We start from the raw sequence: 26,170 nt of genomic DNA on the forward strand, positions 1-26,170 counted from the left end.
TTGTTTTAAGAGCAGCACCCTCAAGGATCGCCGTTCCTCAACCCAGATTCAAATCCTAAAATCGCACATAAATATCCCGCAATTTCCGCAATAGATTTTCTCCAATCGACATGATTGCTCAGGAAGCCCTGGCCTAGATCTTTTCAATCCGAGACCTGTAATGTTATCAATACCCACAGAAAGATAAGACACACACATCCTCTGCGCTGGGACACCCCCTCCGCTCAAAACAACAAAAATATCGTCCTCCCTTTCACCTTCCATCCCAGAGTCTCACCGGATGATTCCGGGACGGCCATCATTAAATTTCAAAAAATCAGATTTATGAGATCCCCCTGCTACCAAAAACAGATGTAAATAAACACAAATTAGCATCTTGACAATAGGGGTCTCAAGGCGTCATTTCTGATCCCTGCGCCCACAGGCCCCCCTCGGCCTAATCACCAGACAAACCAGGACCAGTGAAATCGGAGCTAGAAGCCACTTGGTCCTCCGAGACAAGACCCTGATATCATTTCCATCTCCTTGGCTCTTCCTTCTCTCTCTCTCTACTCTCTCTACAAATGAGCATTTTACTGAAGACACAATGGGAGGCATAAGAATAACCAATTAGGCTTTGTGACTGCCGATTTGATGGGTGTTTTAATGGGGGGTACCGTGAGGTGGTTGAATGCACTATATCCAACTCAAGGCGTTGAAATGCTTCAGGTAATTATCTTCTAGGGCATAGCCCAGTTTGAATTCCACAACAAATCAACAGAATTAAATGGGCTGGTATAGTCAACATTTATATAAACAGAAACAACATTCCCAACACTAGGAAATAATTCACTGAGGCAAGTTCTATCCAAGAACAAGTTCAAACCCTACACCTCAAACTTTAATAATTAAATATGCTGAATCATGCAAACGCAGACCACATTTAAAAAATTGAAATAATTTGTACTTGACTCTCCAACCAATCTTCCCGATCCAATCATTTGTTTGTGTTGAGGCTGAATAGTTTCAATTGTCACAAACAAATATCTAAGAATGTTATTCTTTGAAAACCCTTGACCTTTGTCAAGAATTTTCTATTTTGTTCATTACCAAGAATTCTAACAATTACAAAATGATAAACCTTCAACTAAGTTCCTGTACTAGCCACATTTTTAAAGGAAGTGTCATACCTTGGTAATGACCCCCCCCCCCCAAAAAAAAACCCAAAAATAAAATAAATAAAATTGTAATGTTTATCTGAAAGTGCTTGCTTTAAAGATAGTAATGGTAGTAAGCATCTTGTGAAAATGTTTCGTCTGAAACCAATAAAACCATTTCAATCGATTCTCAGATCCAGGCTTATGTGTTGCCATTGGAAAACTCTAGGGAATTATTGAGTACAAGCCCTGACCTATATACATTTTTCAGGCTACATTTCTGGCCGTTTAATTAAAATTTTGTGTGATTTTCTGAGGGCAGTTATAAAATCAGAAAGCTGAAGTAGGAAAGATATCATGCCTGCAGATTTCTAAGGGTTGGTGTCCGTTTGAAAATGCTGCAGCCGAGATCTGGTAGACCGGGCCCCTGTCTTTATCCTTGCGGATAAAGACATGTCCCTGCTGCTAGATCCAGTGATTCCATTGGATACAATGATATCATTTGATAAACGTGCAGTGCAGTGTGACATAGATGACCAAACAGTCACTGCTGTGTCACGTCCGCAACAGAATTTGACTGCGTATTTCTATGTGAAATGACTGAGGTCAAATGTGAATTTACAAGTCGGTTTTGGAGGCAGGTCTCTAGCATTATAGACGAGCCTCGAAATGTTAAGTCAGATGTTCAGGCTAGAGATGCGGTTCATACCCCTTGTCACCTCACTTAACATGTATGAATTTGACATGTGAAAATACAGAGACAGTTATACTGCTCAACAAGTACACAATGTATTCAGCTGAAACTTTCAACCAGCTCCCAAGCCAGAGCCCAAGCCAGCGCCCAAGCCAGCGCCCAAGCCAGACCCCAAGTCAGAGTCGCAGTTCTAAAAAGGGTGAAGAAAAGCCAAGATGGCCGCACGTTGCTACAGATACACCAAGCATGCCAACATTACATCAGCAACAAACTGTCAATCATCTGTGTACACACTGGAAGAGGGGACAACAGAAGCAGGGGAGAAAAAAAACTTCCATAAAATCCAAAGTGTAATCACTTCTAAAACTTACACCAACCATTTCCTCAAGTATGCACAAAGATGCTAATTCCACCGGTTAATTGATTCAAGGTTTGTGGTTCTTTTTTTAAGTCAAATATTCATTTTAAGCTCTTACGCCACAGCACTCTATCTGTGTGTGTGTGTGTGTGGGGGGGGGGGGGGGGGGGGGGGTCTAAAGCATGTACACATCAGGTTTACGAAGAGAGAGCCTACCATCCAAGTTTGACACACTGTATGGAGATGGACAGGTAGGTGTTTACTGAACTAGTTGGCTCTAAGCCCCTGATGATGTGGACAGAGGAGTGAAAGAAAAAAGAAGAGAAAAAAAAACCCTTGGTGTTTACACTGTGTGTAGGTACAGCATTTATACCCTTCTTACTGCCAACTCAGTCACCTGGCGCTGTTTGATAATGGCAGCCTAGGACTCCAAGCTTGATTGGGACGTCTTGCCATTGTACTACCAATAGCTGGACCCCTCATTAGAATGTTATGCTTCACCCCCGCCCCGATTGTTAACTTAAAAGGGGAGGGAAGAGACATAAGGCTGAAGCCCCCTGTGCCACCGAACCACAACGGGGGAAAAACATCTCTTGAGCGATAAGTGTGATGACTGGGAAAACACCATTTCAGTTAATTTGAGTGCCGCCTACACCCACTATGCTATGATTAGCCTCATTAGTTGGCAATTAATCACATCTTTGATAGCCCTTAGTAGGGGGCCTTCCGTGCAGTTGGCACAAGTCATCCAATTGGTAGATTTCACAAGAGGGCGCAAGAATTGTGACATTTCGGGAAACCTCAATAGTTCAATTTGTACAAAGTCATCAATTTTCTTTTTTAAAAAGCCCCACTACTTTTGATTTAACCATCATACTGCAAGTGAAAAACAATTGACCTTATGCATTGACGTCATCCAGCAGGTAAAACGGTGACGAAACAAGCGAAACACACAGATTTGTATGCGCGGCGCACAGGATTGGCCAATGAACAACCTCCTTTTGACCTCTAGGCGAAAGCGCCCTACTGAAATGATGTCATGTGCATAAGGTCTAAACACAATAATAACAAAGAAGAAAAACACACACAGGAAAAAAAAAAAAAAGGAAATAAGTTTAAATATGAAGAAAAGAAAATCTGTTTGTAAGACAAGTAGGATTTAACTGAATATTCTCATTCAATATTCTGGAGTTGAAGGAACAAGTCCACTTTGATTATTATAACAATGTGAATCAACACTTTTGTAATTACTGCCTGTTCCCCATTTTTCAGACAAAGAAGATGGGAAGTTTTAACTTAAAACCAAATAATCAAATAATATTCCCAATTATCGAGATAAGATCCTGAAAAAAAGAGCTGCATCATTCACAACCAGAATTTAAAGGTGCACTGCACTTTATAAGAAAAGGAAAACCCAGTTGTGGACACAACTCCCCCTCTATTTAAAGGAAAGGTTTGTTTACAGTCCGTTAAAAGCCACTTTAAACTGTCAATCACTGACCATTCATAAATACAACACAGGTTTCAGTTTTGGTTCTGCAGCCCCGTTTACTCCTTGTTTACTGTTTTGATACTTTTTCTTTGTAACAAGGATAAATGAAACAAGCACAAGTACGCTTAAGCTGGTGACACACTCCCCCCCCCTTGAATTGAATTGGAACAAAAGAGTGGGTACCGGGAGTACATTTAACAGCGGGTCAGGAATTTCAACAATTAGCGAACAACAATTGATGCTTTACAATTGGTGGCATATTTGTGTTTTGCATTTTTTTCATCTTTCTTGGAACGGGAGTTCAAGAAGAATATCTGATAAGTTAACTTTGTGCAGGTTGCAACAAAAAGCCCACAAGTATAACAAATTAAAACTATATTATAACTGCTGAAATGAACATGTACTCTGAGCAATTGTCAACAAGACTTGATGTATGCCTACGTTTTACCCATCATTTCTGTCAGCAATTATAACCCAAATGCCACGGCTCTTTACCATGGAATTATGTGCTTACTGTCACCATTCCCACAATGAACCTATTGACTAAATACTGAATGTGAATGCGAAATTCCTTGCTAAGCGTTGAAAGGTGCTTACCTTAATAAAAAACATTGATATTACTTCCACAATCATAGAGAAGATTGTCTGATGACGGTAAGCATTAAGAAGAGCCATAAATTAAGGCCTGGACTGCTGCAATTTTTACGCTCAAGCTCAGTATGTTAAAGGATTTGGGTACTTTTTGTAACACAAAACACAATGTCATAGATTGACATTAAACTCACACTGTTTGAAGATAATGATAGTAGAAAGCGTTCCTTAAAATATTAGTTGCTGAGGTGCTGTAGTTTTTGAGAAATGAGTAAAACAATGTCTAAACAAAAAAAGCTAAAATTCGTTTTGTCTCACGATCACTACAATGTTTTACTCATTTCTCAAAAACTACAGCACCTCAGCAAGTAATACTTTCAGGGAAGCTTTCTACCATCATTATCTTCAGACTGTGTAAGTTTAATGTAAATCTGTGGACATCGTGATTTTTGTCCTACAAAAAGTACCCAGACCCTCTAATGTTATACATAACTAAAACTGTAACATGATACAGATATGCTTCATATAAAAATTGAAAAATCACTAACCTAAGTGGTTGTGTTTCCAGAAAACAACTGAAAACAGTTCACGTTTTATCCGGATTTGTGAATATTCATTATGCTCATCATTTCAATTCAGTAGTAGGTGACAATTTTCTTGCACAGGGTATTATTTCAGACAATTGGAACTAACTATAGGTTTTCTCGGTCGAATTCGGTAAATGAGCAGTCAATTTCATTTTCATGCGTTCGAATTAAAGCTGTATTGTCTATCCAGTTGTTACTGCGTTTCAAATTCAGAATTTGGCCATTCAATTTCGTTTTGAGTCGAGTCAAATTCCTTAGCACTCTGTTCAATTTAGCGTATCGTCACGCTTTTTCGTGACACACACGTCTCAGAAGCATCTGCGAATTTGAATGCTGCTTTGATCAAATTGTTAAATTTAATGATTATTTTGTGAAATCGAATGACGCAACATTACCTTTGACTAATCATAAAACAAAATCGAATGACCCTTTTCAGTAGCATTCGATTTCGCGCGAAATAGAATAGCTTCGTGGTTAAATTGGCTGCTCATTTTCCCAAATTGACCGAGAAAACCTATATTAATTTTATTACAAGATTTAAAAAATGTATTTTGTCAAATATTTTGATAGTCCTAAATAATGCTCAATTTTTCCAGGTTGGAATTTCAGTCAAGGCTCATCAAGTGATATCCTTATTTGAAAGAATTCAAGCAACTTTTCCATTAAATTTATAAGGAATATGAATTCATAAAAACAGAAAAATGAAATTCAAATTTAAAAGCTTTCACAGATTGGTTTACAACCGTGAGTAATCTTTCTTAAAACTTCCAAACATTCCCCCCCCCTTCTTCAAAGAAGTCCTCGCTGCCTTTAAGCTGAATAAATTAAGACTCCACTCCTACATTCTTCTTTCCCTTCCTGCACAATAAATCGTCAGCATCAACCTTTTAAACTCAAAATAATATTTAGATAAAGCGCATGAGACAGAGACAGCTAGAGAAATTCCCAGAGCTTTTAAAAACGGCATAATTTGTTTTTCAAGAGGGTTCATTATTATTCAACGCGAGCCCATCAGCGAGGGCATTCCGTTCGTCTTCTCTCCACTACCCCACAATCTCTGCACATAGGTTTTCCAGCCCTGGTCGAGGCCCAAGCTTTTGACATTACTTGCGGCATGCATGCATATCAGTGAAACTGTGTACCTCCTTCAGAGCTGCCAATCAAGCCGGGCAATGTTGTTGAGAGAGGGAACGCGCATTCTCAAGAGCCTCTTATCCTGCGTTGTTCGAGGACGATGTCCCCGAAAAACAGAGCATGCATATATGGAAAAAGATTTTGCAGTGAAACAAAGAAGATGATGTCCAGGGCAAAAATGGTGACGAGGAAGAAAACAAAAAAATTGCAGCAGAAAAAAAAAAGAAAGATAAAAAGTACAGTGAAAGGGGAGATGGACCCAAACTTTTAAAGACAAAAACCATAGGGGAGGCCAATGCCAATGAAAGTGTCCAATAAAGTATTACAGATATTCAAATAAAAATGGGCACTTATTGTTAAAAAAATAACTTTACCATTTTAGCTATCTTCTTCAATCGTCGCTCTGTTCACTATGGAACAATCAGACTTTTCGGCAGAAACCATTTTTAAAGTGTACCGTTTTTGTTTTTTTAAATTGCTCGATTGATCTAATCCTACATGCATGTATACATGTGTATACATTTAAATGTAGATCTACAATTTTTAAAACTAACCTGTGTGAAAACTTTGTTTCCAAAGGCAGTAGCGATGTTCAGATATCAAAAAAATCTGGAGCAGTTATGTTCAGGCCAGAATTGGAATACACTATCTTAGAATGGTCTTAGACTGAAATTATTTTAGAATCCCCTTTCTCTTAAACCACATTCATTAGAAAGGAATATTTCCCCAAAATGTAGTACAATATCAACATCAACAGTGTTTCGTACAAGTAAGTTTTTAAGGTCATTCATTTTCGGAGTAATTACCAAAGGTATACGGAATACCCTCCCTTTTAGACAACTGACATTTTTTCCTCACTAAAAAATGCTATTAACTTAAATGATTTTGTGAGCTCGTAAAAAAATTCTTAGGAAATCTTAATAGCAACTTGCACACGGCATTATTAACTGGACTCGTGCAGCACCGTCCATGAAGGATAATGACAGGACGTTAGAGCAAGATTCAAACTTGTGCATCACCGAGGCAACAAAGATGGAGTGCCTGAAGCAGTTTAGATGCCTGCAGCCACCAACGACCCGAGACAATAGACCGGGGGTAATTTCATCCACACGGGTCAACACACACAGAAATAAAAACAGTGAAATGAATGTTCTTAAATTGCTGCAATATCTCAGACGGTATTAGATGCCTTAATGAATGCAATGTCGGATGAAAAGAAAGAGGGCACAAAAATTCTCAATTTGTGACGGGAATGGAAGTTGGAGATAAGGATGCCTAGCTGGCTTTGTCAGGCTGTCCTTGGGACAGGGATGATGGCTACTTCAGCCGAAAAATCCAAATGAGAAAAATTGATTTTCTTTTTGATTCTATAACAATCGCACTATGGAGAAGAAAAAAAAACACTTGCATCTCCGGTTTTGAGATGAGGTCATTAAAAATGGAATTGCCTTATCAGATTAAATTATGTCAGCGGAACAGGAAACAAAATATGGGCTTTTGTTCATAATACGCAGTAAGCGAACATTGCAAGCAAAGCAACCAAATGTATACAAATATTTGAGTGTATGTGATGTTTGAAGCAAGTTTTCTATTATTTATAGTTTATTCTTACTTGAATACTTTACTGAATACAAAAAAATCTGTTAATGGAAAGACTCAATAATGTTGCGTCTTTCCATATTGTTTGACAAAGATTTAGAAGTCAATTCAAAAGACAAAACCTTTTTGGGAAGCTAAAACGATTATCCAGACTTCACATCTATTTTCATAGATGTAGCAGCGGTCGGCTCAAAGGGAGGAAAATCCCTCTCAATCTTCACAAGCCCTTCTTAGTGGCTCTTCTGGTCTGCATATTTTCTCTCTTCAACTTATCATCGGGAAGTGGCTCTTAGAGATCTCTGAACATCACTACCCGAGAGTGTAGTGCCATCAATGACAACAGTCATTCCCAATCAAACAACAAGGGGGGGTGCCGTTAGATGGAGGGTATGAAGACGGGGGTAGAGTGTTAGGGCAGTCGGTAACAGGAAGCTATGGGACCCTGTGACAAGGACCCGCGATAAGAGATAGAGACCCCCACTTGGAGAACCCCTGCTATAAAAATTCAGTGTTGAGGAGGAGAATGTACTTCAGGTCTCATTGCGACTCAACAAGAGGAACCAAGACTGCTTGATGGGGTTTTAGTGTTGTTTCATGGAGAGTCTTTGGTGAAGGGTTATCAGGAACGTCTTCACATCAATGCACTTCAAGGAAAATAAACTCAAAATGTCTTTAATAGCACTAGGGTGGGTACTCCAGACTCAGTATAGCCAAGCTTTACGGTGCGCAATGAAACATGAATGCGACACATTCATTAGATTGAGCACCACCTTATTTTATAGTTTTCTTAATTTTAGATTTGATTTAAAGGCAGTGAACACTATTGGTAATTACTCAAAATAATTATCAGCATAAAAACTTACTTATTGAAGAGTAATGGGGAGAGGTTGATGGTGTAAAACATTGTGAGAAACGGCTCCCTCTGAAGTGATGTAGTTTTCGAGAAGGAAGTAGTTTTCCACGAATTTGATTTTGAGAACTCAGATTTAGAATTTGAGGTCTCAAAATCAAGCATCTGGAAGCACATAATTTAGTGTGACAAGGGTGTTTTTTTTCTTTCATTATTATCTCGCAACTTTGACGACCGATTGAGCTCAAATTTTCACATGTTTGTTATTTTAGGCATATGTTGAGATACACAAACTGTGAAGACTAGTCTTTGACAATTACCAAAAGTGTCCAGTGTCTTTAAATAAAATCTGGGTTAAAAAACAATGTCATAAAAATAATTTTTGTCTCAGTGATCATGAGACGAAATGTATTTTCATGACAATGTTTTACTAATTTCTCAAAAACTACAGCACCTCAGCAACTAATATTTTAAGGTATGCTTTCTACTATCATTATCTTCAAACGGTGTAAGTAAAATGTAAATCTGTGGATATTGTGTTTTGTGTTACAAAAAGTACATAAACATTTAACAAATCAAGTGTTTTAACAGAAAAAATATTTTTGCTGAGGTTTGAAGCTCTCTTCAGTTTGTTTGTGCCCGAATATTGAATGGGGTTTCACAATGGTCACGATTGAGGTAGTGTTTGAAAATACATCGGTGAGGGGAAATACAAGTCATATAAACCACTATGCCTATGATTTTGGCAAACAGATCGATTTGATTTACAAATGAATATGATTTTTTAAAGAAATTTACACTTAATTCCCAAGCTTAAAGATGATGAACAATGAAGACATAGTCTGTTTAAGATCTGGGAGGAAAACTTGACATAGGGAAAACCCATACAGTGGTATTGAGTGTTCAAGAACACGCTGTTTCCTTTACATGTTGCAGCAATCTATTGGTTCCCACATGGATTAAACATGTACAGTGTACAAGGCTTGCATGGTCTGTTCTAGTTCTTAATGCTTGCAATGTGTAACACTGCTTTGAATTGTAGATTTAAGACCTAATTGCATTTTTAATACTTCAGGATTTCTATTGATTAAGTTTGTTGTTGAATGTTTTTTAAGAATGTTTACTCCCGTTGTTATAATTGTGTATTTTCTTATTTTTTAGTTTGTCTTTTTGTCCATGTTCAGTGCCCTAGAACATGTTTACGTACATGATTAGGGCGCTATATAGGTTTTGGTATTATTTATTTATTTAAGGCTGTATCCCAATTGGCAGCTACAGATACGGCTACAATTGTTGCTATTTAAGGGTGCTTCTTAGGACGTACCTTACTTCAACACTGAGGTGAAAAATCTAGTCAGAGCTGAAGTCACTAACTAAGAAACGGCTCAACTTCCCATTAAGGCAAAAATAATTACACCACTCTAAAAGTCCATATTCACTTCACAGGCATGCCCCCAGTTGGCTAGTACAACATCGCAAAAAAACCACACCACGGTTCCCAAGGGAGTAGGCCTACATTGCAAGCACCTCACAGCGAGCAATCAGACACAATGACTATCTTCAACCCAACCTCAGGTACCCACCTGGGAGGAGAGAAGCAATTAAGGTTCAAGTGTCTTGGTCAAGGACTGCAATCTTGTTGCTAAGATTCCAACCTCACTTTAAAGACACTGGACACTATTGGTAATTGTCATAGAACAGTCTTCGCACTTGGTGTATCTCAGCTCAATTGGTCGTCGAAGTTGCGAGATAATAATGTCACAATTTTGTCACACGAAGTTGTGTGCGTTTAGACGGTTGATTTCGAGACCTCATCAAATTCTAAATCTGAGGTCTCGAAAATCAAATTCGTGGAAAATTACTTCTTTCTTGAAAACTATGTCACTTTAGAGGGATCCATTTCTCACAATGTTTTATACTATCAACAGCTCCCCATTACTCGTACCAAGTAAGGTTTTATGCTAATAATTGTTTTAAGTAATTACCAATAGTGTCCACTGCCTTTAAGGACAAACCAGCAATGCTTTGTGATAGCACAAAAACCTTCTGAAAGACAAAAACCAAGCTTTCATTTTCAGCACCAGGAATGTCTCAGTACATGCATAGCCGAAAAGACAAAGTCATTAAACATCAGCAATAAAATGGAATAAATTCAACCGACTCCATGGGAGAGAGAAAAAAATAATAACAATTAGGAATAAACCAAACAAGGACACTTGGAAGTGGAAGTTTCACTGTAAGAGCCCTTCAGATAAATTGCCAAATAGATAGACAGGCAACTCATTCCAAATTGAAATTGCTTTTGCAAACATGTGGGTAGGTAAAACTGGACTGAGTCAACAAAACAACACTGTTTCTAAACAATTCTTTTATTATTTAATAACACTCTTTCTGTCAATAAAAAACAAAAAAAAACAATATTACTAAAAACCCATTTGTAATATAATATACGAGCCAGTAAAACAATCTCAATAGTTATCCCCAAACTTACCATTATTACCCAATGGTTTTTATGGATAGAGTGGCGTCACTATTGGCTGGTGAGAAATAATTATTGCAACAAGTGCAATCGGACATGTAACTGAACACAAATAAAAAAATTAACGATTAATTTAAATGCCCTGTGACAGCTCTAAAGGAAAATATACGATCAGTTTTTTAATTAATATGATGTCCTATGTCTTATAATGAAAACTTGTATTGTTTCAATTCCCCAAAGTTTTTTATGAAGAGCTGATGATCTTTTGTTTTCAACGTGAAACTTGGGGTGTATGTTTTTTGTTTGGAAGCCAAGTTTGTGTATGAGCAGTCCTGTCTTATTTAAAAGAAAAGTGCATCATTGGGGAAGATTAATAAATTAATTCCCTAGTAAAATAAAAACAGCAAATCAACTGTGGTGGTCGAGATTCAGTGATGACAATGGAAAGAATATTTGTTCATGAAGCAGGCTTCTTTCGAATGTGGCAATCAGAGATTGGGGATTTTCAAGTTATTGTTTTAAATTTACTTGGACAGATTTTCTGATGGAAACAATACTCTGGAGAATCGATATTGGTATGAACCTCATGTTCCATATGGTTTCTAATTGAAACTGCTCTTTTGTTGTTGTTGTTGTTGTTGTTGTTGTTGTTGTTGTTGTGGTTTTTGATTATACTGTGTAAGTGAACTCTGATTAAAGACAGCGGACACTATTGGTAATTGTCAAAATCCAGTCTTCTCACTTGGTGTATCTCAACATATGCATAAAATAACAAACCAGTGAAAATTTGAGCTCGATTGGTCGTCGGAGTTGAGAGATAACTATGAAAGAAAAAAACACCCTTGTCACACAAAGTTGTGTGCTTTCAGATGCTTGATTTCGAGACCTCAAATTCTAAACTTGAGGTGTTGAAATCAAATTCATTGAGAATTACTTCTTTCTCAAAAAATAAGTCACCTCAGAGGGAGCCGTTTCTCACAATGTTTTATACTATCAACCTCTCCCCATTACTCGTTACCAAGTGAGGTTTTACGCTAATAATTTTTTTGAGTAATTAGCAATAGTGTCCAGTGCCTTCAATGTATAAAAAGTCCATGCATGGAGCCTTTATTTGAAGTTCTGTCCATGATGAACATTTCTTACTTTACAATGTATGTGGCAGAAGGAAGCATCATTTTCCATTATTCACACTCCAAACAAGACCCCCATACATACAATTCATAGACAAGAAATGTCTGCTGCCACCTAGTGTCTGAACTTCTCCCGGGCTTGCAGTGCACCAAAATACACCCCTCGTTCACTGTTGTTTTTGCAAAAGTAGCAAAAATGGGTGATCGCTCTTTATAAATTTATCTTGAATTATTTGGTCTTGGGTTTGAACCCCATTTGAGTAGCTGTGGATTTTCTTTCCATAGGACTTGGCATGAATGGAGTGTACAGTGCCTATCACAAAATATCTGTATATAAGGGTTATACTTATAGAAAACTAAAAAAAAAAAAAACACTCTCCACTTTATCAGTTTTCAAACTGTATTTAATCATTATTTAAACAAAACTAATTTGAGGAAAAAAATAAACTGCTCGACTATGTACATGAGAATTCAGTATAACATTTATATGATAGCTTGGTCAGTGCCCAGTGCTAGTACTGGACAGCACACTGCACACATCAATAAGTGTACACTCCTCATTTTGCAGTCATTTCACCTTTCTCCCATCAGTTTACCCAAAACTAGTTCAGAAGGGCAAATTGATCTGACCCCTTTACCATTTTATGAAAAATAAACATTCATTATCGCTACGGCACACAGGGCACATGACAAATAAGGTGTCAGCTTAACAGAGGTTAACTGTCAGCAAACAGGCTGCATTTACTGCCGAGCCAACATTGCATCCAAAATGTTCAGTGGTAATTTTATAGAGTGGGTGAATACTGCCCTCTATGGTTGGTTGGTCAAGACAGCTCTATCAAAATAGAGTGTCTATAATTTTTTTTACCATTCTGTAAAATGAAATCCATTTTTTTAAAGATTTAATTTTGTTAAGCAAAAATGTGAACTCTATGTCAACTTTGATCAAACAGTTAGAAACGTTAATGCACAATTACAAATCTTATTATTATTATTATTATTATTATCAAGTTAGCTTGGATTGTGTAAGCATGTTTCCCAGATCAACTGGAAAAAAAATATGATTATTGTTCAAGTTAAATGATGTAATGATTACATCTAATTGAGCAAAACCAGCTAAAATATCATGCAGTTTACCTTGCGTGTGCCTGGTTCCCTATCCTTTTTTAGCTGAACAATTTTATGAAAGAGGTTATCACTGCTCAGCAATGACGTTAAAAATCCTAATATGTAAAACAAAAAAATAAAAAACCCATCCCAACTCACGCAAAATCTTTCTTTCAAAAGTACAAGCACCTGACTAGATAAATACAGCGCTGAAAAGCATCTGGTAACGATCAATAAAACAGCATGGACTGAGAATAAAGCTGCACACAATAGCAGCTTCTCTCTATCTTGATTATTGATCTAGAGTAAGGGGGGGGGGTACAGAACAGACAGCAAACACCAACACCTTCATAACCCTTAAGAGGTTCCTAAATGAGAAAACACTAACAGCCCTTGAAAATCAGGAGGGCGTTTTATAACCCCCCCCCTTTCCACCAAACAACCGATCTGGTAGAGCTGGGCGGGGAGAACAACATGTCCAAAGTGAGCAATCCCACCGGCTGGACACAATGGACCACCGAGGGCAGTGTTTGGGTGCGAATCCACTCCAGAATGCTCAAGGTGGGTGGAGTGTCCTTCATGCTAGGGATGCGACAATGAGGTAGTCACACCTGCAATGCCTTTAAGGGCTCTTACCCAAGACAAACAGAGTACTAGCTGAATGCATTGTGACAATAGCACCGGCAATTGCCTCCATACAATCATCCTCCTCTTCAAATAATGACACTTTTTATTGTGTCCTCCCCCCCTCCTTTCTTTTATTTAACACTGTGAATGAAATTATTCAATATGGGAATTTCTCTAGTGGCTTATGAGTGAAAGCGGCAATATGGTAAGCGGAAAGGGAAGAACTATGCACTGGTTGTTGTTTTCCATGTGGTTTAGAAATTGCTCGGAGAGTAAACAATGTATACCTCTAGGCTATACAAATACTCTAAATGCGTTGACACCTTGAGGCAGAATTGTTAGGACAACATTATTGTGCCAATCTGCAGATTTTGCTAACAAGGATAGTAACAAACTTGCCGTGCAAGATATGGTTTTTCTGTATAGTAATAAAAACTGGCCTTTGCAAAGTTACAATATATAAATTCACATTTCCTCATAAAAAAGGCCTTTACAAGAGGAAAATTGCTGTGCCCTGAAAAAGTTCAGAGGCTAAAATAAAATAATATGTTCGTTTAAAGTGCTATTTCATGTAGATCACAATAAAAAAAATTAAAAAGTGCGTTAGACTAATGGAATAAATGAGTGGCGTTGAGCTTAAACCACCGTTTAAAACTAGCAGGGTCGTGTTCGTGCGATAATGGCTTTTGTATATGCACTTTAAAAAAATAATTTTTGTAATAAAACTTTACCGACCTCCAGAAACATCTGAAGACAAAATTAGTCTCAAATTTCTAAATTACAGACATGTACAATGTACATGATATATCTTAATACAGCCCTCCACCCCCAACAGTTAACCACAGATTCTAATTCATATTCAATTTGTCTTCAAGTGATGCAACTACTTCCTTTCTAGAATTGCAAGGGTTGTGGGTTCGAATCCCGCCCGAGTAATATGCCTGTGATATTTTTTCACAGGACTCGGAAAAGTACTGAGTATACAATGCTAACACACATCGGTGTATGGGTAAAAACCAAAATTAATATTTCCTCCTTTCTCTTTACCAAAGTATCAAACCGGAAGCTGAAATATAAACTTCTTTCAACAAAGTCAAGATATTTACAAGATGACGCTTGGGCGAAAAACTAAAAATTCCGAGCCATTGTCTCCGCCACAAAAGTCCCCAAAGAGTTCAAGCAACCCGAGAAACAGACAGCCGTCACATTTTAAAGTAAAGAAACAAATCAAACACAAGTCGACGCATGGGTAGGTCTGAGGGAGTTGACACAATCCTCTGATCACACAGTAGCATTTTAATCCCCCTCTCCACCTAACCCACTGAGTAGCCCTGGCACGCTGGTTCTATAACAGATCAACTACCTAAACAAGCGCAAACCTAAATGGCTCAAGTGGCTCAGTGGCTTTGGCGAGAGGTGGTCAAGAATTTGGAAGATTCTTTAACAGAGCTCTCTCAATGACATGCTAAAACAAATGCCAATACTACCCCTGCAGAATAAGAGAGGGGGGACAAAACACTAGCCCCCGAGTGGGGAAAGAATGAAAGAACACTGAAGAGGATTAGGAACTAGTAATGCTCCATTCCAGAGAGGATCCGTAAATTGAGATGGTATGTTAGCTGACTGGTGAAAAGTACAGCCTAAACACACACTTGACTTCAGGACCTTCCGCTCCGTCCGGGGTTTTGGGGGAGAAGTACAGTGCCCAGTCAGCCCAACTTTAGTTTGACCGCTGGAGAAGGGGTCACAGATATATCTTCCAACATTAATGTCCAGTTTGGATACGCCACTCAGAACTTTAGAGATAGTTATTTGAACAAGAATCAAGCTTGGTTCAGAGCGTATTTGTTTGACACAATCCTGCAAGTGAAAACCAGTATAAATTTACTCCCTACTACTTTATCTTGAATAGTAACGGGAAAAAAAGAAAAAAAAATGACAGCGCCACCAAGTGGTAGCAAATAGCAATTTTTTTCCCTCTAAAAATCTGCTGTGAGGATGAAATTATGGAACACCATAATATCAGACAATCCTTACTTAATTCATCACAAACCCAAAGACAACAAAAAGCTGCTGTTTGAATGAATGACTGACAATATGTCTTTTTATGATATTTTAACTGTACCCTCACACACAAAAACTGATGACGATAATGATGAACACTTAAACAGTGGCAACATCCACATGGTGCTGATATTTTACTACAGGTAGGCAAAGTTAGGAATAAGAAGCTAATTTCATGTAACCCTTTGTGAAAAACCCACAAGGCACCGAGGCGTAGCAATCTCAGATGCCCACCATGCTTACAAATCATTGGGGCCCAATTTCATAGTGCTGCTTAACAGTAAGCAAATTTGCGTGCTTACTGTAGCAGAAAAATTTGCTTAAGCCTTAGCGTATTTCACAGGTTAGCAGAAAATTAGGCGGCCATATCACGTGTTTACCGTGGATTTGCATTGTGACGTCATTTATTTTCGTGCGGTACGCACCGGAAGGTTAGCATGCCTTTTTGTGTGCTTACGGGTTAGCAGCGCTATGAAATAGAAATTGCACAGTAAGCACGAAATCTGCTGCTAAGCAACGCTATGAAATTGGGCCCTGTGCCAACCCCTACTCATAACGATACATGCACTGGGCTCACAATACAAGGTACCTCCAATCAAGGACAAAAATGGTTAAATATCTTGCTAAAGGATACAAGTGTCAAGACCAGAACTCAAACCCACACCACTTTGCTGGGCAATATTTCATAAAGCCTGCAAGCACAAATACTTGCTGAGCACAAACAAATCTTGCTTAGCGAAAATAGATAACCTCCCAGAACACATACAATTATCACTGCTGCAGCTGGTACCCACTCATTTCTTGCCTAGCAAAGAAATTTGGTGAGCAGAATTTCCTGCTTAACAGCTTCATGAAACTGGGCCCTGATCAAAAACACCAGAGTTTGAATCCCTTGGGTGAGACCGCTCAGCTATGACAAACCAGATGGAAAATACTAAGTGAATAAAAAAAAGGTGCTTACCACCTTGATTGTAGCTCTGCTTCTGTTGTCCGTACTGCTGTTGGTTATACCCTCCTCCTCCTCTTCCACCTTGTTGTCTACCTCCGTATCGCCCACCACCGTATCCTGTCTGTGGTGGTGGTATGTTGGCATACTGATTCGGTAGATTGTGTCTGTTAGAGGGAAAAACAGTAGAAAGATTAGATATAAGGTTACTTGATGACCTGACAAAGCAATAAGAGAATACATCAAGGCCTGCAGAGCAAAGACAATTAACAATATTATAAAATTATAATTCTCATAAGAAAACTACCCCATTATAGTTTACAATCTCAAGTTAATCCACAATAATAAACACATACTTTTACACATAGAGTTTTGGAGACTTGCTATTGTTGTTCTATTATTCCCTCTTTTTTTTTAAAGTGTCCCCCTTCTGGATGGGGGCCCAGTTTAACAACAAAAACTGTGCAAAAGTCCCCACAGTTTAGTGTATGCTAGAACACATGTTTTAGGGTTAAAAATGTGTGTCAAACTTCCTGAAAGTATCTTGCTCAAAAACTTAAAAATGGCAGCCTTCGAGGTGTAATGCATCTGGATTAGAACCAAGTGACCCTAGTGTCAAAACCACTCAAACATACTTGGGTCAGACCTTAACCGTCATCATGGGCCCAGTTTCATAGAGCTGCTTAAGCACAAAAATTGTAGGAAGCACGAAAAAGTATATGGGATGTTAGGCATTGCATGGTGAGGTGTCCATATATATTTATATATATTTTAACCAAACACAAAAAAGAGAGTAAGTACAACAATATTATGCCACCAAAATATGATTTACAACCAAAATGCCATTTCCCATGTACAAGCTGTAACTGGTATCCTGCCAATTTTTGCTAAGCGGAAATTTTTTAAGCAATATTTTCTGCTTTAAAAGCAGCTCAATGAAATTTAGCCCTGGTACTTAAAAAGTGTCCTACAGACTTCAAACAATTTTAACAGAAGGGCTCTTTGCAAAATCAAAAAGGTCTTGCCCTCTCATAGATGCAAATCCAGGCCTGCATTTTAAAGATATCTACAGTGTGCACTGGAGAGATGGTTCCACAGCAGTAATGGCGGCCACCAAGTGTCTCCTTCGGTCGATGGATTTAAAGGAACAGTACAGAATTGGTAAGAAACAAAAATCGTGAAGATCACAGATTTACATGAAACTCACACGGTCTAATGATGATGATAGTTGAAAACATCCCTTGAAATATTTCTGCCTGAAAAGTCATATTTGATGAGAAATAAATAATCTAACTTCGCGTATGGAGTTTATCGCTCAGTGAGCGTTTTATTTATTTTTATTTTGGCATTGATGCAATGCAAAATTTGTAATCGGTTTTCCACTATTCTCTTGTGACCCAGATGGCCAATCGATCTCAAACGTATACATGTACCGGTTTGTCAATTTGTGTATATGGTGGATTACACAAAGTGCTTACACTGCCAGCAACTGTTTTGCTAGCAAAAAACGATTCTGTAATGTTCCTTTAAGCTTGGCTCGTACTCTCTGCGAAAGCTTTGTGTAAAGCGGATTTTCTTACAAAACATTTTTTTAAACCTCGCGTACCAATTATTGAGTCACCAAATTTTTTTTTGCATTCGCAGGAAGTATGAACAGGGCTTATAAAGTGTATAGAAAAAGTAGCTAAATAACATAAAGTAGTCCAGTTTAAGGTTGAGGTAAGTCTAAAAACATTACATGCATTAATCTCCCTGGACACTTAAGACTCTGGACACTATTGGTAATTGTCAAAGACCAGTCTACTCACTTGGTGTATCTCAGCATATGCATAAAATATCAATCCTGTGAAAATTTGAGCTCAATTGGTCGTCGAAAATGCGAGATAACTATGAAAGAAAAAACACCCTTGCCACACGAAGTTGTGTGCTTTTGACCTCATCTATTCTGATGTCTCGAGATAAAATTTGTGGGAAAATCACTTCTTCCTCGAAAACTACAACACTTCAGAGGGAGCTGTTTCTCACAATGTTTTATACTATCAACCTCTTTCCATTACTCGTTACCAAGTAAGGTTTTATGCTAATAATTATTTTGAGTAAATATCAATAGTGTCCACTGCCTTTAAATAATAAAGTTACAACAAAGTTTCAAATAAAGAGTCTAATGGAATTGTTACTTGAAGCAACTTTTACAGGCAACCAACTGCAGTGCAAACACCAGGACCACGGTAATTATCTTTCAACTAAACGTCTAAAATTCTCTAAGAAAAATATGTGATCATTTAATTGTGAATGTCTTTTCTGCTTTGAGATTGCCTGGAACTGAAACGCCTGTGGAACTGCTTCATGTGGCATGGCCTTGAAACTAAAAGCAAACAAGTAATTGTCTCTAGGGTTAGAGACAATTAGGATTGGATGCACCCCTTTGAAATCACACTTGAAAGTGTGGTTTCGGAAGGACAGAGTTTTTTTTAAGTCAGGCAGAATGCAAAAAGTTAAGCTGTTGTATTTCTACCCAACATGAAGAACAATATTACAAAAAGCAGTGGTTACACTGGTAATGGGTTCTTGTCATTAATATAAACTGCTCACAAAAACTTAGGAAACCTTTTTTTCATCAAGTATATCTTTATTATTTATGACTCTCTTTGTATAATGTTATACATGTTCCTCTTTAAAATGATACCACCTTTGCAATGATTACATGTTGCCGGACTTTGCCACATTAATGAGAATGAGGCAAAGTCGCAATTACTTACTGATTGAATGCACTTTATTGAGGCAAGAAATTCAGTAAATACCCAAAACAAGTTTTTTTTCAAGAAATGTGGGCTAGTGTGCACTGGTGCAAATCTTTGTGTAAACCAATCATGGTTCCGAAGCTTGAGTGGTTTGGTTGTTGATCATTACCTATTGACTGTTTAGCACAGACGCAACAGTAATTTTGGCACATTCGAATTGTGACTTTGCCTAATTGTCATTCATGTAGCCAAATTCAGCAACATGTTACCATTGCAAATGTGGTACCATTTTAACAAGGAACACTTTACATGTAGCTTTGCATTGATATATTATAACATTATACAAAGAGAGTAATAAACAATGAAGATATACTTGATTAAAAAAAGGTTCCTAACTTTTTGTGAGCAGTTTACATGTATCAGGGTGTTTCAATAAATTACCCCGGTAGGTCACGTGCCCTTTGGGGTAAAAAATTCACACACAAAAACATTACACATCTGATGCTGGTACCAAGCTCAATAAAAATAATCTTTCAGATGAAAAAGTTATGAATTGGTATCTTTGATGCTGTTCCGGCCATAACAAAGGTAATAATTAAATACATTTTAATCATCCTAGAACTACTCTTTATTGCTGTCCTTGAGGAGAGGTGGTCGACTGTGAGGTAGAAATCCATTACAGAACGAAACTATAACTATCAACACCAATTAGTGTGACCATGATGGATTCAAGTCCTATATTCAGCAATTGAAAGTTATGCAGGCAACTCAAAATTACCATCCATGTAATTAAATATCGATTGGATCCAATGAATAAAACTTCAAAAGCCACCACAAAAACCTCATTAAAACAGGTCGTGTATTACATGTATGAAGGTTTTTAGGAACCAACCAGCAACAAAGATCAGACGGTTACCATGCGTAAGCCCACTATCAAAATTGGTGTGTGTGGCATTAGGGAATGTTATGAGCCGTTATTCTAATTATAAGGGTAGGTGGCCATGCACATTTGAAGAGAATGGAAATTGGACCAATTAATTTTGCGATGAATTCATTTACCAAATTGTTTAATGTAAATCTGTGGACATTGTGTTTTTTTGTCGTACAAAAAAATACATAGACCCTTTAATGGAAAGCAAATTTTTGTGCTTACTGTAGCAGAAAAATTTTTGCAAGCATAAATGTATTTCACCATGATTTCTCAAGTTGGCAGAAAATGTCTAGGGGCGCATGCGCGTTCACCATGGATTTGATTTGTTACGGTTAAAGTCATTGGACCCTTTCGGTAAACACTATTGTCCAAGGCTCGTGTATCACAACTTCTATATCAAATAACAAACCTGTGAAAATTTAGGCTCAATCGGCCATCGGAGTCTGGAGAAAATAACGGGAAAACCCACCCGTGTATCCGCGCGTTTCGCTGTGTCATGACATGTGTTTAAAATAAATCCGTAATTCTCGCTAACGAGAATTGATATTGTTTTACTGTTTTCTCCAAAAGTAAAGCATTTCATGGAATAATATTTCAAGGGAAGTCTTTCACCACTACCTTCTGTAAACCCTGTAAGTTATTTGTAAATCTGTGATTTTTTATTTTTTTTCTGTACCGAAAGGGTCCAATGGCTTTAACAGCTTTATAAAATAGAAATTCTGCTAAGGAATGCTCCGTAAGCGCAAAACTGCTGCTTACATGTTTTATGAAATATGGCCCTGATGACAACTATCTGAGAAAAAAGGATTGCTACATTTTTGTACATGGATGTTTTGGTTCAACCCTGACTTTCGATAATATTCAGTTATAGAGGTTGGTACTTAAAACTTTGGGCCGATGACAAATTCTTCCTTCAAATTTTAAGACCCATTAGTTGTTAAAATCCAATGACGCCTTGTTTCAAACTCCTATCTAAAAAAGTTAATTTGTCATAGCTTTGGGAAGTAAACCTGGTCATTGGGCCAATAACATAATCTTTCTCAGCTCTATAGAGTATACAGCTTTAGGTCTGCCATGGTGTTCGAAAAGCTTTTTTTAAACACAATATCAACCTCTACTCTCGCAGGTACCCATTTAAACACCCGAGTGAAGAGAAGCAATTATAGTCAAGCATCTTGCTCAGGGACACACCAATGACTGAACCATCAGTACTCAAAATTGATGCATAAACTGCCCAACCATGACACACAATAAACAGTTTTATTAAGGGATTATTTATGTCACGTAGGGATGTCCACGTTAATCCAAATGGAGCGGCGATATTTCCCCAACTATTAAAAAAAATCAAAAAAGAAACTTACTCATTCCAATAATTTTACGACCAATCTTTCTACGTGTACAAACGTTAGCTTTTATGACTTTCAATATTTTATCATAAACTACTTTCTTACTCTCAAAGGTTTTACAGTTTAGTGTGTTTTCGACACCTGATGTCATCATGATGTCACACCTACTCCTGCATAAATTACTAAGGTCTTGTCTTGGTTCACTTCACTCAGAATGGAAGTACACAATAAAGAACCTTGAAATAATATACCTTGTACATGTACATCAAAAGTAAGTACTCTCAAAAGGTTCATAAAAAAGAAAATACAATATCTATCACAAATAAATTCAAATACTAAACCACACGGGAAACTGGCTGGGTGAACTTTTAAATGATCAAGAGTTGAACTAAGACAAATTGACTGCGTGGAGCAGGATGTGAACCGGCGACCTCCGGGTTAACTGAGGTTTCTAAGCCCCTGGCACCCTCTAACACAGACATTGACATACATGTATAGGGAGAACGACAACATAGGGCTAGATCGCACAGTTGGTAGAGTGTCCGCATGCTAAACTGGACGTCATTCCTTGAAATCCCACTCCAGCAAAGGTTTCTTTGTTCAACCCCATATCAGTAAACAAAAATTCAGGCTTCAGAGCTATAGCCTCGTTGACACTTCCTGCAAACTTGAACACAAGGCAAATCTTCTCAGACTCAGATTAGTCAGCACAAATTGTTTTCCCCTATAGACTGTGCAAGTCTTGCGCGGGTTCGAACATTGAGACCCATTTAGTACACTAGTTTGTCACCTTCACGCATTATAGCAATGTCTGTGGGACCAAAGTGGTCCAAAAATGTTCAAATACGCACAAGACTTGCTCGGCTATTGATTCAGGGAAACTTTCTTCACTTTCCACATTCGTATAAATTTTAAACAGTGCCCAATTACATCCACTAGGCATTATTGATTTAACACCAGTGATATACAACAATGGTAATAATGACAATAATAAAAGCTGATTGGATACAAATAATCTTCAATGTGATTGAAGGGGGGTGAGAGTGGGGGTAGATATCCAACCTCATACCTGCACCAAGGGGGTAAGGAGTGGATCGTGGGTGGATGCTGAAGGGCGGCAATGGGGGCCAGATCGGGTAACCAACTCCCAATCTGCCATTTCATCATCTCCACCTCATTGTAGATGCTGAAAGGGAATCTTCAATTAAAATGGTGTGTCCCACAATGCAGCTACAATCATGTAATGACCTTTTCTGTGCAGGTTTGAATTTGTCAAAATGATGTATCTCACTCAGAATAACTTTGATGTACATGTACACACAGGAAAAGTGGTTAACGAATGGCCAATTCAACCCGAACAGTTTTTGGTTATGCCCACGAAAACGCACCCCATCCTGCATTGTGGAAACACCAACTGCATTGTGGGAACACCAACTGCATTGTGGGAACACCCACGGATGTACAAAGCGAGTCATGTCCAAACTGGCAGCAATGGCTTCATCTATTTAGTGTTGCTAAAAAATGTTGCAATTAAGCTTTTTTGAGATATGGCAGACACAATGCTACAAGTTATACAACAATATCAGGTTTGGGTTAATTTTTGTGTACATGTATACACCCAAACCAAACAGGACACTCCTATCTTGTCCGCCATACCTCAAGAAGGCTTATTGACGTTCTACACTTCAACGCACGAAGACGCTGCGATCTAGCTGCAGCCATAGTCCTTGCCACCAGTTTGGACAAGGTCGGAGTACAGCAAACTGTTGTACGCAGTGGAGTGCTGTCAAAAAGATGTTGTGCAAATGGCCCAGAGTGCATAATGGCACTGCGACTGGTTAGGCATTGAACAATGGAAATGGATTAATATCTCGTCCGAACTTCCTGTATATGAGAGCACTTAAAATCAATGTACATCATAAAAGATGACTGGAAAATAAAATGTAGTTTAAACTAAAATGTATGATGTTCTGAAATGTTACAAATCCCAATACCATGGAAGTCTGCTGTAAAATACTTCCTGTTGGTTTGGCTAGTGTTATTAGTGCAACAATTGTCGTCAACAGTGTCCTATGTTAGAACGAAAGCATAACCAACTAAACATCCGATGATATTTTATTTCAGACATTCAGCAAGAATATTCACACCAACCTTTACAAAATTGGTGATTCACAGTACAGTACACTTAGGACAGGTAAATTTGCAACGTGTCATGATAACAGGATTGACAAGTTTTAAGACATGTTCATTCTCTATCATCTGCTTATAACCAATCAATTTTGACCAATATTCAGCAAACTTAAAAGCTTACAAAGAAACAAAGAGCGTCAGGAAGCTTTTAGTATAGTGGCATCCATACAGTGCTACTTTATAGTCATAAATAGCAGTTTAGTAAAATACTTTGTTAATATTTGTACTGTTTCATAACACTGTTTCATAACAAAATTTTAAAAACCTTTATTTACTTTAGTTAAAAATTACAGGTACTGAAAATGATTTGTTAAAGCTACTCATGCAAACAATCAAGCAAACCCAAGCTCAAAGTAAAAATGGCAAATGAAAGATGGACTGCATTGTTAAAGACCCTGGACACTATTGGTAATTGTCAAAGACCAGTCTTCTCACTTGGTGTGTCTCAACATCATAACAAACCTGTGAAAATTTGAGCTCAATTAGTCGTCGAAGTTGCGAGATAACTATGATCGAAAAAACACCCTTGTCGCACAAAGTTTTGTGCTTTCAGATGCTTGATTTCGAATCGTGAAAAATTGATTCTTTCTCGAAAAACTACCTCACTTCAGAGGGAGCTATTTCTCACAATGTTTTATACTAACAACAGCTCCCCATTACTCGTTACAAATTAAGGTTTTATGCTAATAATTAATTTGAGTAACTACCAATAGTGTCCACTGCCTTTAATGCTCATAGTACATGTATTGTACATGCAGCTGAAAAAAAACAAAACTTAAAAGTGACTTGCACGTACAATGTTTGCATGCGCTAAAAACCAATAACAACATTAACAATGTCTGTCAGTAAATACGTACAATTAAATTAAAGTAATGGTGAAAAAAGTGATAAACAAATTCAACAAAGCAAGCACAACATGCATGCATATTGATCGAAAACCAATCCGGTACATGTACATGTATACATGTAACAAACCCTGTTTTTCAAACAAGGGGTATATTTTCTATCGTACTTGTTTTTTTCCCCAATGGCACATATGAGAAAACCGAAAACAAGATCTGGGCCAGTTTCATTGCTCTGCTCACCGTTAAATTCTGCGCTAACTATTACCATTGCTCGAGAATGCAATTACAAAGCTCATATTTTCATACATGTCTTGTTTCTTAATGGGCTATCATCTGCTTTTATTTCATTCATATCTAGTGTAAGTTCAAAAACTTTGGCAATTTGAGTAGAGAACGGATTTTAACATGAAGGTGCTAGAATTCTGAGACAGAATGTACCCGTCATTTGGTTTTATTATGGGCAATATCAGGGAGAAGTAACTGCAAATCATTCTGGTATAACTCAAACGTTTCCATACAATGATAGTTCTAAAAAAATAATTTGAGAGCCTCATCATCTTATACAGCCGTGAACCTGAGTTGCAGCCAAAGGTACAGCGTGTTTTAGACGCAGACATGCAAGGGCGCCTACAGCAGTCAGCCACATTGACTAATATATGACCACAGAGCACAGCGTGAGATTGGAGGTGTTTGATTTGTCTTTGAGGTAGTGAAACCAGAGGGCCTGTAGGGTAACCCTTGTGGCATACGAGAGAACCAGCGCACAATTCTACTCCTATCAAACCAGGCCCACATTGGTCAGAGGCGAGTAGGATTTGAAACTTTGCATGGTGGAAATATGATAAAGAAAGGTTTGCGGTAACACCATGCAATGACTATCTCTAATGAGTTGGGGTGGTTCTGAAAAGAACCGTTGGTTTCAACTCGACGTTTCGATCAGTATGCTCTGATCGTCTTCTGGAGAATGAGGTGATCGCTTTATTGACCCAATTCAACTGACGTCATCATCAGAATCATCTTGGATGAGCCATTTTGTTGGTCAACGTCACAGTGGGTTATTCAGTGAAGTGCACATTTTAGGCGACGCAAGATTTACACGCAAATCTATTTACCACCAAAATGGTAAGCGTGGCCGGTCGGCGCATGTGGTGTGCGTGCAAGACGTGGCATTTACACGTAACCTAGTGACCAGCAAAATGGTAAACGTGGCCGATCGTCGCGTGTGACGTGCGTGCAAGACGTGGCATTTACACGTAAACGTACTGACCACCAAAAATGGTGAGCGTGGCCCGTGGCCGCGTGTGTGCAAGAGGTCAACACACA

The 26,170-nt window shown here is 38.1% G+C and overlaps 1 protein-coding gene across 4 annotated transcripts in view; it reads right to left on the reverse strand.

Annotated features, from left to right (window-relative positions):
* LOC117289699 (5'-3' exoribonuclease 2-like) overlaps window positions 1-26,170 on the reverse strand; it is a 77,000-nt gene that overhangs the window by 22,097 nt on the left and 28,733 nt on the right. For 2 of the 4 annotated variants that reach the window (XM_033770961.1, XM_033770941.1), the window contains exons 30-31: window positions 22,882-22,998; window positions 16,810-16,961 (exon numbers count right to left, since the gene is read on the reverse strand). In XM_033770961.1, the coding sequence (XP_033626852.1) occupies window positions 16,810-16,961; window positions 22,882-22,998 (269 nt within the window). The remainder of the gene's footprint in view (window positions 1-16,809; window positions 16,962-22,881; window positions 22,999-26,170) is intronic. The other 2 variants (XM_033770950.1, XM_033770969.1) reach the window with 2 other exon arrangements.

Source organism: Asterias rubens, chromosome 1 (assembly GCF_902459465.1).
Source record: "Asterias rubens chromosome 1, eAstRub1.3, whole genome shotgun sequence".
NCBI classification, from domain to species: domain Eukaryota; kingdom Metazoa; phylum Echinodermata; class Asteroidea; order Forcipulatida; family Asteriidae; genus Asterias; species Asterias rubens.